General features: G+C 41.3%; 1 protein-coding gene across 1 annotated transcript in view; it reads right to left on the reverse strand.

Annotated features, from left to right (window-relative positions):
* Nucleotides 1-3,676: 3,676 nt before the first annotated feature.
* LOC132403759 (single-pass membrane and coiled-coil domain-containing protein 1-like) overlaps nucleotides 3,677-17,805 on the reverse strand; it is a 48,559-nt gene continuing 34,430 nt past the window's right edge. The window contains exons 2-3 of the mRNA XM_059987427.1: nucleotides 11,862-12,011; nucleotides 3,677-4,082 (exon numbers count right to left, since the gene is read on the reverse strand). Of these exons, the coding sequence (XP_059843410.1) occupies nucleotides 3,677-4,082; nucleotides 11,862-12,011 (556 nt within the window). The remainder of the gene's footprint in view (nucleotides 4,083-11,861; nucleotides 12,012-17,805) is intronic.

Here is a 17,805-nt window from a genome sequence, read left to right on the forward strand (position 1 = left end):
CAAGTTGGTGGAAGCTCAGTTGCCTTTTTCACCCCCTTTTTTTACATGGGAGAGATCAGCTGAGGTATGCTCAGTTAGACATCACTCTGGAATGGATTTTTATTGGGCTCTTAGTTTTAAAAATGCTCAATATTCTTAAAATATCTTTGACTTTGATTTAATGAAGTGCTTAAAGTATATCATGCCTTTCAGTAATTTTAAATTATTTTTCTACATAATTTTTTTTGAGTGCCAGAAACGTTATGCTCTTACCGGTAACATTTCAAAGAAATCTACCAAATGGGTCAAGCAGTTTTATAACCTTCCTTTTGCAAGAACCTGAAAAGATGGGAAGTTATCATTTCACATACAATATATTGTAATGCGTATTTGCTTCCTGGACTGGGCTTTTTTTGCCAAGCTTAGCTTTCTAAAGACATCAACTGCCACTTTAAAGATCAAAACATTTGTAAGTTAAATTTCCAGCTAGCTTCCGGTTGTAAATGGGAGCCTGGTTTTCATTTCTTAATGTAAACAAAAAGTAGTAATCAGCTCAAAGTTGGAAAAAAAAAGTTTTGCAAACAAGCACTATTTATAGCACAGGGCCATAGCACCTGTTTTATTGCTGAAGAGGTGTAGTATATGTTACGAATGAGGAGCAACTCTGATGGGCAAAAGGGTACAGAATCGCCAATGCCCACCCCCCCCCCCCCTTTTGAGAATCGCAAGATCGCTATTATTTCGGGTCTGATACCCAAGAAATGAGAGAGATACACATCATGTCACGCCAGAATACACAAGGTGGAATGTCTCCTATTGACAAAGAGAGGGATTACTGCTATTGTCTCTTGAAGGAGGAATTGTGTATTGAGTACTGTACTATTCATTGAAACCCCTCAGGGGGCAGCCAGAGTGGTCTGGTTGAGGGATTGCATCATCCCAACCTGATTGACATCCGAGATCCCGTGAGTGGGGATAAAAAGTCGGGTCTGGGGAACACCCCTCAGACGCACCAGGAGAGACGCTACGAGACTGGTGGGGGCTTGTGTGTGTGTCCACCCTTGCCTGGGTGACGAGTCCTCCACGGAACGGTCTAGCTAAAGGACGGATACAGATCAAGATCGTAACAAGGAAAATCGGCAAGTTTCTCTCTCTCTCTCCAACAATTGCCACACAGTGATCAGCAACGACTACAGCCTGTATGAACTGAACTGAACTTTATATTTCCATCGGACAATTCATTATCCCCTAGACAATGATAGAGCTTATTTCTTATTGATGATTATTATACCCACACTTTTAGGTTTAGTATTGATGACGTATATTATCTGTATATTTGCATTGATATTATTTTTGTGTATTTTTACTAATAAATACTGTTAAAAATAGTATCATCAGACTTCAACGGCTACTCCTATCTTTGCTGGTAAGACACCCAGTTACGGGGTTCGTAACATATAAAGCAATGGGTTCTTTAATGGGGCTTGTTTCAAAACAGTCAACACTGGCAAAGTTGTGTATTTCAAGGAAGCTTGCACATCAGATGGAGATAATCATTTGGTATATCAATAACTGATGTGCTAATAAGGCTTATGTACTCAAGGAAGTTAGCTACACACTATTAATTGTGGGTACCTGGGATCTGTGTCTCCAAGGAGCTTTTGGACCATTTGTGTTAAAAGGTATATGAAAGAAAATAATGTGTGTGAAGTCACCCAAGTGGCAAGGAAACTATAAGTGAAGAGAGCAGTTTAGGCTTATTAGGAACAGACCAAGGAACATCCAGAAGCATGAAAGAAACACAGGGTGAACTAGAATCCATTCCTCTGGCTTTGATTTCTGCAACGGATGACTAGTTTATCTGTGATTCATGGGTATGTCTTTTTAGTTTCACCCCATGTTTCCAAAACACACCTTTGTGTGTTAGATATTGTTTGTAATTTGGAAGTCCTAAGATATAAATCCTTTGAGTTTTAAATGTGTTTTAATAATGTTGTTTGGATTTAACCGTTGTATCACTGAAAATAAATGAACTGTCTTTTAAACTGCTTTGGTAGTTGGAAATATGTTCTCCTGGGCAGGGAAGGAGGGTCCTTTTGCTCAAATAGTGGCAATTGGCAGTTAAAATTGCCAAGGAAAATAAACAGGAAAGTAAACTAGTCTTTGGATATCGAGTAGTTACAGTATAACTCCCTTTAGTGAGCGTACTCTGGCTATTTACGTTGAATAGGGCTTAAGGTCTTCATTTGAATTAGAGCTTGGTGATCAGCAAACCCAACACTGTCACAATATTCAACACATAAGATCCATGACACTCCTGCATGCCCTTCCAAAAGTGAGCTAATTTACATTCGTACCTATGATTCAGCATTTGAACCAAGTGCATGGGTTCAGGTCACAGTCCAGTGACTTGAGCCAATTCCGCAACACTGCATCAAAGTATTGCAATACACACAGAACACTGAAGGAACTCAGCAGATCAGGTATCTATGGAAAAGAGTAAACAGTCAATGTTTTGGGCTGAGACCCTTCTTCAGGTCTCAAAAGTTCACTCTTTTCTGTAGATGCTGCCTGACCTGCTGGATTCCTCCAAAATTCTGTGTGTATTGCTCTGGATTTCCAGCAGCTGCAGACTTTTTTGTGTTTGTGATGTACCAAAGTATTATCGCAGCACCTTCAGAAGTGTGAACTGTTGGACCTACCGTTAACAGAAATGCCATCAGCCCTCCCAGTGGACTTAAGAAGTCCCTTGGTGCTATTTTAAGGAAAAGCAAGTGGTTTATCTAATGGTCTCACCTAACATCCAAAGGTGGATACTATAATCATTAATTTGATGGTTGTTTATCTGAGCTTTAGTGCAGGATGGGGTCAGTGGCATCTTCCATTGGTGTTACTCCAGTGTGAGAGATTCTGAATGCTACATTTGCCTGAGATAACCACAACTGTAGGAAGTCTCTGATATTTTGGCCAGGCATGTTTATTACTGGGCTTCAATTCTACATAATACATCCCATCACTTTTGGAAGGCTGGAAACCTTTGTGAATGTTTCCCATACAGTCACTTACAGAGCAAATATGCAAGATGACATCTGTTTCAAAGAGCAGTCCAAAAGTTGTTCTAAAATGTTTACATAATTGATGTGTATTTAATACCCAGTATATTAAACATGATAATAGTTTGGAAGTAGAAAACCTTGCATAAAACTAAGGTATCATGGAAAAGGGAGTTGGTCAAAAGGGAATAAGTGGCATATGGCCAGTGGAAATCCCACTTCCTTCTAATTTAAGGATGCTACCAACTGTGTCACAGTGAACAACTAGGTTAGGAAACAAGAGAAGACACTTGCAGAGATTTCAATTAAGAGGGATTAATTTCCCAGGGCTTACTGTTTCATTTGAAAAGAAGCCTTGATTCATTAAATTGCAATAACTCTTCAGTGAATCTACTGTACATATCAAACAAAACAACTTATTTAGCTTTACAATCCTTGTTAAAATTCCAGCAGCAGTTTTGCTTTCCCTTATTTTGTATTCTCCGTGTTTGTCAGTTTTGGAAATGATCAGGCTTTATTAATGTAAAGTGTAGGCATGAGAATGTGAACAATCATGCCATTTCCGTGACAGGTAGTTTCCAGTTGTACACGGACCTTGCTTCTCACTCTGATGCAAACAGCTGTGGTGCAGTTGTCTTGGTGGCTTAATGACTCCCAGTTGCCACCGTGTCATTTTCTTTATCTGACAACTGCACAATATGGAGGAGACAGTGGTGTAGAATATGGCTGGACACAACTTTATTTAACACCTCTTGGATGTTCTGATTGTACTTCTTTCTTGCAGGAGGTGGGTAATACTCGGCCTCATTGTAATAGGTTACAAAGAATGTGCACAGAGCCTTTTCATCAGAGTCGGTGAGACCAAGTTCTGAAAGTACACTTGTCCACGTGGCTTCAAGTTCCCTATCCCAAACCTTCCTCTTCAAGATAGAAGACAAAGTGGGCAGAACACTGGCAGATTCTGGCTGTTTCTCCAATACACGAGAATGCAAAGACTGAAGCATGTCCACAACATAACTGAAGAACAGGTTGATTTCCAGCTGTGTGAACCTATTAAATATAAAGAACAAGTTAAGCTGTATATTGGTGGATATTATTTATGAACATTATTAAGTAAGCCAAAAAAACTGGTTTGAAAGTATCAGTTCACATCTTCAGTTTTCCAGGATGGAATTTAACTCATGAGCCAAGGATTTTAATTACATGATATTTGTTTTTATTTGAGACTAAACTGGAATCAGGGCTCACACAATGTATTTTCCTACAAGCTGAGATCAGGAAGCATGTGGCAATGACCCAGATGATCTCAGCATCTTTCATGCACATTGTCATAGGGTCTGACATGACACACCACATGAACGTTCGCACCTCCAGATGATTCTGTAATCTCAGTCTCTGAGGCTGACGTCCGGGCATCCTTCAAGAGGGTGAACCCAAGAAAGGCAGCTGATCCAGATAACGTACCTGGCCAAATACATAAGATCTCGGTGGACCAACTGGCTGGAATATTTACGGAAATGAGCAACCCCTGGCCTACGCAATCTGAGATATCTACTTCAAAAAGGCATCTATTGTACTGGTGTCCAACTAGAGCATGAAGATTTGCCTCAATGGCTATTGTGAGTTGCACTTGCACCAGCTGTAATGAAGTGCTTCAAGAGCTTGGTTACGGAGCAAATCAACTCTTGCCTCAGAGCTGAACTGCATCTGCTTCACATTGCCCATCACTACATTTCAACAGCAGATGCGATTTCCACTGCTGTTCATTCTGCTCTATACCATCTCGTGTCATTCTGCTGTTGGTCAACTGCAACTTGGCATTCAACACGATTGTCCCATTCAAGCTCATCAACAAACTTCAAGATCTGGGCCTCTGTGCTTTGCTCTTCCACTGAATCCTCAGCTCCTTACCCAGTAAATCTCGATCAGTGAGAATTGGTTACAACACCTCTTTCTTGCTGACCATCCACACGTGCACTTTAAGGATGTACTTAGCCCTCAACTCCATTCCGCATTCACACATGATTGTGTGGATAAGAATAGCTTTGATGTCATATGCAAGTTTGTAAGCAACCCCACTGTTGCTGGACGAATCGCTGGTGGTGATGACTCAGCTAGCAGGAGTGAGATTGGACACCTGTTAAGTGATACCAATGCGATAAACCCTCACTCAATGTCAATGAAACTAAAGAGCTAATTCTTGCTCTCAGGAAGGGGCAGGTGGGCGAACATGTGCTCATCTACATTGGAGAATTGGCGGTGGAGAGTGTCGGCTGCTTTAAATTCCTGTGCATCAACATATGGGATGATCTGTCATGGGCCCAGCACATAGATGCAGTCACAAGGAAGAGACGCCAATGTCTTTACTTTCTTAGAAGGGTAAGGAAGCTTGGCATATCACCAAACACTCTAACAAACTTCTACAGGTGTTTTGTTGAAAGTATTTTGTCTGGTTACATCATGGTCCTGTACAGCAATGTGAATGCACAGGGCTGTAAGAAGCCACAAAGAGCAGTGGATTCTGCCCAATACATCACACGTTTATGCTTTCCCACCATCAGTAGTATCTACAGGAGACACTACCTCAAGAAGGCAACATCTGTGATTAAAGATCTCCATCATCTGAGATATGCCATCACCTCACAGCTGCCTCTGGGCACGAAGTCCCTCACCACCAGGTTGAAGAACAGCGACTTCCCTTCAATTATTCTGTTCTTGAACCAGACTGCAAGACTCTAATCACTACCCCAGTAAAGCAGCACTTTGATCATTTTGTTATTTTTGTTCTAATTGTGTTCTTTCTTGTAAAAAAAGAGTGTATCATTTATGTTTAATATATGTTTTTCTGTGAATACTGCTTGTCTAGTGCTATGTGTCTTTGATGCTGTTGCAAATAAGTTTTTCATTGCACCTGTGTATATATGTACTTGAGCGTATGACAACAGACTTGACTTTGGCTTCGACTTCAGAGGTTTGGTGTCTGCTGATTTCCCAAATCTGATTTAATCCTGATCCTAAATTCTAACTAGTGTTGCCATCTTAGACTGAGCATATCCCTGAATATGTCATTGAATAACCTCCTCTTTTAACATTCCTGTTCCACACCTCTGTTACAATGTGCCTGATATACTAATCTTTGGGTGCACCAAGCATATGGAACATTAATCAATGTCTTGTTACGTGATAGAATGGTATTAAAGCTCATATTTTACTCCAAAGTGCGTATTTTTATAGTTGTGAAGAGAATGTTTTCAAAATTTCAATTGAACACTTTTATTTCCCATGAAGTTCAAAGATCTCTAGGGAAGCCTGGTAACTGTTATCCTAATGAACCTTAACTCTTAACTAATCCGTACTCCTTATTTTCAATCCAAATCAAATACTGTGGATTCTGGTAAATTAAGCCATTGGTTAATTGGGACGGCCACTTATTTGGGACAACTTCTAAAGAGCAGAAACTAGTTGAGAAAATAGCTGGATTCCCTCCATATATTTGTGACACTATGCTGCTTAAGGGGGATAGGAGACTTTGCAGAAGCCTAACTAGTGTCAATCGTATGCACTTGTGTAGCTATTAAACACTACTCTATGCTTAGAACAACCAGTTTTTAAAAAGTGTTAGTTGTGTGTGCTGGCATTCAAAAAGCAGTGAATTTTATCACTGATAGCTGTTGAGAAATACACAATGTGGGGCTGTTTTTCTCACTGCGGTTTTAGGCATTCAGGCTTGTAGTTGCCGGAAATGACCAGGAGTGAGAATAAAATGATTTCACTACTCCCAAGTTAGGACCTATGAAGAATTCGAAGGTGTCAACAATCTTCTTGAGTGTAACAATGAATATAAAGATTTGGAGGATGCAATCATCAAAAGCAATGTTTGAAGGCAGTCCATTATCTGCACTAAATTTGTTCATTTACAGTCAAACAAAAGAACATGGCAGGGCACTCTGGATGAATTTGTCCAATGATAAGTATTAGGAACTAATACAGCTGTATTATACTATAGTAGTTCTGTATTTCATTTCAATACATAATTTGTTACTCAATTAAATGGAAGTTTAATACATTTTTAACTATTTCTATGAAACTTCAGCTAATTAGGATAGCCACTTAATTGGGCCAAAATGTACTGGATCCGATGTGTTCCAATCAATCAAAATCCACCATATTTAATTCTGATGTTAAATTTAATTTGATCGTTAATTCCAAATTTAATCGCTAGGAATACTTAATTCTTCAGTACAATAAATGTTTTTAATGGCTTCACCAGTATCAAAAAGGTAGGGTTCAGCAGCAAATTCAACTGGAGAGACAGAGCAGAACAGGGCATCACATATGCTACAGTTTTTGCCTTTTGCCCATAAATTGCCCCTAGTGGTGTAGGTGAGTGGTAAAAGCTAGAGGTGTTAATGTGAATTCAGGGGAGAATAAATTTGGATTAGTGCAAATGGGTGTCTGAAGGCTGATATGGACTCAGTGAGTTGCAGGGTCTATTTCAGGACTTTGGTGAAAAAGTGAGACGATAAGCTAAGTTGAACCTGTTGCAAGAAACCTCTGGAGTAGTATCCGCAATTGCTGGATAATGTGCTATGTAATAATGTATATATTTAGCACAGGAAAACTGCCTGGTATAAGAAGTTGCAGAGGATAAGGAGAGAGAGTAATAACAACTCAAAATGATCCATTCATCAGATTCATGGCTGAGTTACTTTTTAGATTGAAATGTCACCTGATTTTGATAACAATAGATTAATTATTGTACTGTGCAGGCCAGTAAAGCATCATGCAAAAGGGCTGCAATGAACTCAAATGGAAAGCAGTCGGCAGCAACCTTGGAAACTGAGTTATCTGTGAGAGGTAAAGAAAGTGATTCACATAATTACTAACAGTTTCACTCCAAAGATCAGTCATATAATGTACTGTATGACAAGACAGGATGGGATTAAGCTCTTCCAGATGAAGGGTCTTGGCCCAAGACATTGATTATCCACTTGCTGCCTGACCTGCTGCGTTCTTTCAGTATTTTGTGAGTTGCTCTGAGTTTAAGCTAGAGCGACACACAAAAGAGATATCACATGGTTGGCTAGTTAAAGCTCTAACATCATATTCTTTAACAAAACTCGATGCATTACAGCTGAAGTATAAAACTAGAACATAATGTATCTGTGGAGATCAAAAATTGATTCCAGATTGATAAAGCACTTGATTGTTGACAGGTATCTTCTTGAGAGTGTAATAGAGAAACATAGAAAACCTACAGCACAATACCAGGCCCTTCAGCTCACAAAGCTGTACCAAACATGTACTTTAGTAATTACCTAGGGTTACCCATAGCCCTCTATTTTAAAAGACCCTATTGTATCCACCTCTGCCACCATCGCTGACAGCCCATTCCCCACACTCACCATTCTCTGTGTAAAAAAAACCTACCCCTGAAATCTCCTCTGTTCCTGCTTCCAAGCTCTTTATAACTGTGCCCTCTTATGTTAGCCATTTCAACCCTGAGAAAAAGCTTCTGACTATCCACATGATTAATGTCTCTCATCGTCTTATAAACCTCTATCAGGTCACCTCTCATGTTCTGTTGCTCCAAGGAGAAAAGGCCAAGTTCACTCAACCTATTCTCATAAGACATACTCCCCAGTCCAGGCAACATCCTTGTAAGTCTCCTCGGCAGCTTTTCCAGAGTTTCGACATCTGAGGTGACCAGAGATGAGCACAGTACTCTAAGGGGGTCTGACCAGGGTCCTATATAGCCGTAACATTACCTCTCAGCTCTTAAACTCAATCCCACGGTTGATGAAGGCCAATACACTGTACGCCTTCTTAACCACACAGTCAACCTGCGCAGCAGCTTTGAGTGTCCTATGGACTCGGACCCCAAGATCCCTCTGATTCTCCACACTGCTAAGAGTCTTACCATTAATAATATATCCTGCCTTCATATTTGACCTACCAAAATGAATGACCTCACACTTATCTGGGTTGAATTCCATCTGCCACTTCTCAACCCCGTTTTGCATCCTATCGATATCCCGCTCTAACCTCTTGACAGCCCTCCACACAATCCACAACTCCCCCAACCTTTGTGGCATCAGCAAATTTACTAACCCATCCCTCCACTTCCTCATCCAGGTCATTTATAAAAATCACGAAGGGGTCCCAGAACAGATCCCTGAGGCACACCACCAGTCACTGACCTCCATGCAGAATATGACCATCTACAACCAGTCTTTGCCTTCAGTGGGCAAGCCAGTTCTGGATCCACAAATCAATGTTCCCTTGGATCCCATGCCTCTTTACTTTCTCAATAAACCTTGCATGGGGTACCTTATCAAATGTATTGATGAAATCCATATACACTATACCTACTGCTCTACCTTCATGTGTTTAGACACATCCTCAAAAAATTCAGTCAGGCTCGTAAGGCACGACCCACCTTTGACTAAACCATGCTGGCTGTTCCTAATCATATTATACCTCTCCAAATGTTCATAAATCCTGTCTCAGGATCTTCTCCATCAACTTACCAACTACTGAAGTAAGGCTTACTGGTCTATAATTTCCTGGGCTATCTCTACTCCCTTTCTTGAATAAGGGAACATCTGCAACCTTCCAATCCTCTGGAACATCTCCCATACCCATTGATGATGCAAAGACTATTGCCAGAGGCTCAGCAATCTCTTCCCTCGCCTCCCACAGTAGCCTGGGTACATCCCACTGACTTATCCAACTTGATGCTTTCCAAGAGCTCCAGCACATCCTCATGCTTAAAGTCTATATGCCCAAGCTTTTCAGTCCACTGTGTCATTCCACAGTCGCCAAGGTGAATACCATAGTGAATACCGAAGCAAAGTACTCATTAAGTATCCTGCTACCTCCTCCGGTTCCATACAGATTTTTCCACTATCACACTTGATTGGTCCTATTCTCTCACATCTTATCCTCTTGCTCTTCACATACTTGTAGAATCCCTTGGGGTTTTCCTTAATCCTGCTCGCCAAGGCCTTCTCATGGCCCCTTCTGGCTCTCCTAATTTCATTCTTCAACTCCTTCTTGCTAGCCTTATAATTTTCTAGATCTCTATCATTACCTAGTTTTTTTTAATCTTTTGTAAGCTTTTCTTCTTGTCTAGATTTTCAACAACCTTTGTACACCATGGTTCCTGTACCCTACCATCCTTTCCCTGTCTCATTGGAATGTACCTACGCAGAACCCCATGCAAATATCCCCTGAACATTTGCCATATTTCTGCCATACATTTCCCTGAGAACATCTGCTCCCAATTTATTCTTCCAAGTTCCTGCCTGATAGCTTCATATTTCCCCTTACTCCAAATTAAACGCTTTCCTAACTTGTCTGTTCCTATCCCTCTCCCATTTTATGGTAAAGGAGATAGAATTGTGATCACTATCTCCAAGATGCTCTCCCAGTGAGAGACCTGACACCTGACCAGGTTCATTTCCCAACACCAGATCAAGTACAGCCTCTCCTCTTGTCGTCTTATCTACATATTGTGTCAAGAAACCTTCCTGAACACATCTAACAAACTCCACCCCATCTAAGCTCCTTGCTGTAGGGATATGCCAATCAATATTGAGGAAATTAAAATCTCCCATCACGACAACCCTGTTGTTATTGCGCCATTCCTGAATCTGTCTCCCTATCTGCTCCTCGGTGTCTGTGTTACTATTGGGTGGTCTATTAAAAACACCCAGTAGAGTTATTGACCCCTTCCTGTTTCTAATATGTTGTCTTATTTTAAATTATGCATGAATTCATTAATCTTGAAACTTACTGCATCTAGATTTTGGCTAGAATGAAAATCCCATTTGGAATCAGTTGAACCGAGCTAAAAAGTCTTTATTTTTGTTTTTTTTTGGCCATAAAGAACTATAATGTACAAATCACTGAATTCAAATGAATCAATGATTGTAGAAGCAGACAGACCAATTGCCTTTATTCTTGCCATGAGGGAGAAGATGGAGGCTGCCATTTTATGAAGAGACTGTGTTCTCCATTTTGTGAGTTGAAGTCACTTGGCCTGATCAGTGTTTTAAAGACAATGATGTCTCAGATAATCTGCTGAACTAGGGATAATTTCCAAACAAGAAGTTATTTGTGAGGTGTTCTTTGGTTATATATAACATTCAGGTTTGTGACTGTCAGGGTCTGTATTTGCCCTGTGTGTTTCTAGCTGGTTGCTAGTTGAGAATGAAGAGCGATAAACAACTGATTGTCACTTGCTGGGAATGGGTGCTAGCCTAGAACTGAGCCAATGAAAAGGTGTTAAAGGTCAGACACATGACCTACAGCCAATGACACTGGAATGCAATATTTGAATGGTAAGAAATGAGCATAAGAGCAAAGATTTTCACATAGAAGCCAGTGAAGACTCGGTAGGAAGTTCACCATCGCAGACCCCACAGACGAGGAGATTTGAAACAGGACTACAAGGAACATGTGGCCAGTAGGTGAAACTCCTTTTTAACTGGTCTTATGTTTTATGTTCTTTGACTGTTCATGCAAGGTCAAGAAAACTGAAAAGGTGTGTACACAGGTAATTGGTTGTGTAAGTTCATGTGTTCATCCGTTGAGACAATAAAGGCACTTGTTGTGGATTACAGATTCTCTCTGTGCTTCCCTGATCATTATTCCAAGGGGTAATTCTTGTAACATAGGAATAAAATGACTCCCCCCCCCCCCCAATGTTCTGATATCCTCTGGCCAATTTAATTAAAAACAAACAAAATCCAGAACTCCTCTCCAAATCTCCCAGTCTCCAGGATCACAAAGTCCTTACGAGCTTTCACTAATACTTATTCTCACCTCTCCTCCAGGAGCATTGACCACATCTCATCCTGTCCAGTTTGTTCTGCAATGTTTGCACAGTGCGGGTCAAAGGACTGCACGAGAGTCTTTGCATTCTGATCCAATTTCTGGTACTGAAGTGTCAGTTCCTCTATTGTCTTCTCTAGCCTAGAAATTGAAGTAAGAGAAAAGCAGTTTTAAAAATTTTGGATCATTTACTATATACTAGTGAAAACCCATGATTATGAACTGAGGCAGTTCAACGAGGATGGTGGTAATGATCTGGCATTATTCAATCACTTGCCCAACTATCGTGGATCTGGACGATTGTTGAAATCACACATTGTGAAAAATCTAAATTAAAAGCCTCTGGAGAAGGGCGAGTAATTTCAACATACTGGCAGCTTTTGCCAAGGGCACTAATGCCAAGATAATGACAAGGAAAAATAGAAAGAAACCTGAGAGGATAGGCTGATAACTGCAAGGCAAGTAATGGAAAGCAGGTGTCAACTCATATTTGACCCCTCCCTGAGCAACAGTGTATCCTTATGAGGTGATACTCCAAGATACCACCTTAATTAATAGAGAAGAATCTATGAAGGAAATTGGGGGAGAAAACCGAACAGTCCGGTTCTGATAGAGGAGTGGCTCTGTGGTGCTCATTGGCAATAGTTGCCTTTACAGCAGCAGTAATAGGTTTACGTCCTCATCCTTTGCTAATCTTGGGTCAGGGAGCCCACCACCCAGGTCATGCTCTGTTCTTGCTGCTGCCATCAGGTAGAAGGTACAAGAGCCTCAGGACTTGCTCTGCCAGGTTCAAGAACAGTTACTATCCCTCAACCATTAGGTTCTTGAACAAAAGGGGATAACTACACTCATCTTCACTTGCTCCATCATTGAAATGTTCCCACAACCAATAAACTAATTTTCAAGGTCTCTTCACCTCATGTTGTTGCTATTTATTGTTGTTTATTTATATTTGTATTTACACAGTTCATTGTCTCTGGTTGATTTTTCATTGATCCTGTTATAGTTACTCTTCAATAGATTTGTTGAGTATGCCCACACAAGAAAATGAATTTCAGGGTTTTATATGGTGACAAATATGCATTTTGATAATAAAATTTACTTTGGACCTTTTATGAACTTTGAACCCCTGAAAACAGATCCCACTGACCTCTCTTTGTTGGTTTGGCTTTTCAAAATGGTAATAATGATTTTTCACCTTATTTCATACAAAAAGTAGTAAGATGTGCTTGGAATGCACCTGAAAGCTACTCAGCAGAATAACCAGTGAACCCTTGCACGTGAACGTCAGGCTCCAGTAGTGTACCTGGCAGGGCATTGAAAACCTGTGCCAACCAACTGGCGGGAATGTTCAAGGACATTTTCAATCCCTCACCACTACGTACAGTTGTTTTCACCTATTTCTAAAGAGTGATGATAATATCAGTGCCAAAGAAGAGCAAAATAAGATGCTTCAATTGCTATCTTCTAGTGCACTCTCATCTACTGTGATGAAGTGCTTTGAGAGGTTGATCATGGCCAGAATCAACTCCTGCCTAGGCAAGGACCTGGTCCTGCTGCAGTTTTCCTATCACCACACTAGGTGTACAGCAGATGCAATCGCAGCGTATTTAGTACTCAGATTCCTTCCTATATTGACGTGACCATAACTGAACACAATATTCTAAGTGTGCTCTAACCAGGGTTTTATACAGCTGCAACATTACGTCACAGTTCTTGAACTCAGTGAAAGCTAATACACTGTATACCTTCTTAGCAATCCTGTAAATTAGCACAGCAACTTCAAATTGGACATCAAGATCACTCTGTTCCTCTACTGGCCATTAACCCTGTGTTCCATCTTCAAATTTGGCCCTCCAAAGTTATTCACATTACACTTTTCCAGGTTGAACTCCACCTGCCACTTTCAGCCCAGCTTTCCAGTGTTCCATTCTAACCCTTGACAATATTCTATGCTATCCACATCACCACCAGCCTTTGTGTCATCTGCAAATTTACTAACCCATCCTTCCACTTCCTCATCCAGGACATTTATAAAAATCACAAAGAGCAGGGGTCCCAGAACAGATCCCTGCGGAACACCAACCTCCAGGCAGCAAACGCTCCATCTACAACAATCCTCTGTGTTCTACAGCCAAGCCAATTCTGAATTTACATAGCCGTGTTTCCCTGAATCCCATGCATCCTGTGTTTATGAATGAACCTACCATGGGGAACCTTATCAAACGCCACTGAAGTCGTAAGGATCGTCACTAAAGAGTAGCAATCTCTTCCCTCGCTTCCCCTAGTAAGACTGGGGCATATCCTGTCTGGTACTGGGGACTTATCCATCCTAATGTTTTTCAGAGGTTCCAGCACATTCTCCTCCTTAACATCGACATGTTCTGGCATATCAGCCTACTCAGCACTGTCTTCAAAATCGTTAAGGTCTCTCTCACTAATGAATACTGATGCAAAGTATTCATTAAAGACCTCTCCTCCATTCTTCAACTCCAGGCACATGTTTCCTCTTCTCCCTGAACAATCCTACCCTCACTCTAGTCACTCTCCTGTTCTTCACGTACATGTAGAACACCTTAGGATTTTCCTTAATCCTACTCAGCAAGACATTCTCATGCCCCCTTCTAGCTCTTGTAAGTCCATTCTTAAGCTCCTTTTTGGCTACCTTGTAACTCCCTAGAGTCCTGCCTCGTTGTTGCTTCCTAAAACTTAAATATGCTTCTTTTCTCCTCTGGGTTAGATGTTCCACATCTCCTTCCAACCACAGTTCCTTCACCCAACCATCCATTCCCTACCTCAATGGGACAAACCTACCCAGAACCACCAGCAAGTATTCCCTAAACAATCTCCACACTTCCGTCATATATTTCCCTGATTACATTTGTTCCCAATTTACGCTCCCAACTTCATAACAAATAACATCATAATTCACCCTCCCTCAGTTAAATACTTCTCCATATTATCTGCTGTTATCTCTTTCAATGTCTATGGATTACTCCCAATAGAATGATTGTGTGCCTTCCACCCATACTGATTCAGTAGACAAATCTTCCACACCTTCCTCCCCTTCTGCGGCTGTAATACTATCTCTAATTAGCAGATCCATACTCTCACCTCTTTAACCCCCCCCCCCCCCGTCTCATTTGAAACATCTAAACCCTGGAACATTCAGTAGTCATTCTTGCCCTTGTGACAGCTAAGTCTCCGTAATGGCCACAACATCATGGTTACATGTACTGACCCATGTTCTACATTCATCACCCTTTTCCTGGTACATCTCATATAAAATAGACACACCTCTATCCATCGACTGACTTCAATTTTGATCAAGAAAGTATGAGATTTATTGAAAAGTCTCCTCACTGTACCCCTTAAGTGCTGAGCAACAGTGGGTGCATTTTGGATGATAGTGTGATTTAAATTGCAGGGGACAATTAAGATTGTCCCTGCAACTTGAAACAAAATGTCATTAGGCCAGTACTATATTGTTAAAATACTGTATTGAAGAAACAACTGTTCCAGCAAATCTGTGGTTCCATAAGAAACAACTGAAGGTGGAAAATGGGCAAAGTTCTTGTTGCCTCAGCTGCTTACAAGGTCCCCAGTTCATAATTTGCCCCATCAACACCTGCTGCTTACAAGGTGACAGGGCCTGAAAAATCTGTCAAGGTCCACGTTGGGCGGAGCATCTTTGGGACCAAGCCCACAGCTCCTAAAGTGGCAACAAAAATGACAGTGGTAAAGAGGGTGTATGGTATGCTTGGCTTAATTGCTTGGGGCATTGAATATAGGAGTCAGGAAGTTACTGTACAGTTGTGTAAACCATTGGTTAGGCCACTTTTGGAGTATTGTGTGTAGTTCTAATCACCCATTGCAGGAGGGTTTTGGAGGGTGAGGGACGACCTGATAGAACTTCATAAAATCATGAGAGGCACAAATAGTGTTGTCTGATTCCCAAGGTAGAAATGTCAAATACAAGAAGCCTTGTTTTTAAGGTTTGAGGGGCAAAGTTTAAGGGAGATATTTGGGGCAAGCCTTCTTTTTACTCTGGGAGTGGTAAATGCCTGGAGAGTGTTGCCGGGCATGGTGGTAGACAGTGACATGATAATGACATTTAAGAGACATTTTGACCAACACAGTAATGGAGGAATATGTAATACGTATAGGCAGATGAGATTAATTTAATTTGGTCTGCACAGACAAAGTGGGCTGTAGTTCGATGTTCAAGATTCAAGTTTATTTATCACATGTACACTGAAACATACAGTAAAATGCATCATCTGAGCAACAAACACACGCCCAAGGGTGTGCTGGGGGAAGCTCACGTGTCGTCACACATTCCAATGCCAACATAGCATGCTCACAATGTTCAGCAGAACAACACAGATCACAGCGAACAGTACACAACATGCGACAAAGCAACAACAGCAAAACAAGCTTGGACCTAAACTCGGACTCAGATTTGGATTCAGAATCTGACGCGCAGACATCGGGCCTTCAACTGCAGCAGTGGACATGCAAAGATTTACAGACCCAGAGCTCTGACCAATGGACCATGACTTCTGGTCCACCATGCCTCGATCCTCGGCATCAACCACATGACCTGCCAATCATCAAACACCTGGTAGTCACAGTCCATCATTCCCAAAGACAGCACTGGCCATGACTACACCTGATCGCCATAACTGTACACTTTGCCTTGTTCAGAATTTCATTCCCAGGCATTCGCCTTCAATGATTTCACTCACAAACTCAACTGATCCCCAGCTCTGTGACAATATCTTCATAAAATGTTTTGAAATACCCTGTGTCTATTTTGATCTCTTGAATGAAATGGTGTTGCCTTTAGCTCCTGAGCTACGAGGAGTGGTTTGGTAGAGATGCAAGGCATACTAGACCACTTGTACCTCTCTGTCTAGGTGGGGAGGAACTATAGTAACATTTCAGCCAGTGCAAATGTGGGCAGAAGAATTTCCCTCCTGAAGGGCATTAGTGAATCAGATGGGTTTGCACAACAATATTACAGACCTACAATAACTGAGCAATAGATACCTAATAATCCAACTGCCATGGAAGGATTATTATCTCATGTCCGGGAGTGCGTCACTGGTGACATGTTAAATACAGAATTCATTGGTGGTTCCATGTATTCTACCCCCACTTTCAAAGATTCAATCAAACTTCAGCAAGAGACGATGCACAGTGCCATAAACCCAAAGGACTGAGGGAGGATTTGTGCATGTTGTTCTCTGTAGCACCATAACCACTACACTACGTGCCCCAGTTATTGTAAAACAACTCTGTAGATTGAGGTGATTTAGCCAGCTAATCAACTCAATCAACATTGGTGGTCTTCAATCTACCGGAAAGGATTCTTAAGGATAGGATCTACGAGCATTTGGAGAAGTACAGTCTACTCATGGATAGTCAACATTGCTTTGTGAAGGGAAGATTGTGCCTCATGAGCCTGATTGAATTTTTTGAGGAGGTAACAAAAGAAATTGATGAGGGTAGGGCAGTGGATGTGGTCTACATGGACTTTAGCAAGGCATTTGACAAGGTCCCTCATGGGAGACTCATTCAGAAAGTCATGAGGCATGGGATAAGTGGAACCTTGGCTGTTTGGATTAAAAAATTGGCTTAAAGGAAGAAAGCAGAGGGTAGTTGTGGAAGGAAAGTATTCTGCCTGGAGGTCGGCGACTAGTGGAGTGCCACAGGGATCTGTCCTGGGACCCCTGCTATTTGTGATTTTTATAAATGACCTGGACGTAGAGGTGGAAGGATGGGTGAGTAAGTTTGCGGATGACATGAAGATTGGAGGAATTGTGGGTGGAGCTGCAGTTTGTCGAAGGTTACAAGAGTATATCAATAGGCTGCAGAGTTGGGCAGAAAAATGGCAGATGGAGTTCAATCGGGATAAGTGTGAGGTGATGCA

This window comes from Hypanus sabinus, chromosome 2, assembly GCF_030144855.1.
Source record: "Hypanus sabinus isolate sHypSab1 chromosome 2, sHypSab1.hap1, whole genome shotgun sequence".
NCBI lineage: Eukaryota > Metazoa > Chordata > Chondrichthyes > Myliobatiformes > Dasyatidae > Hypanus > Hypanus sabinus.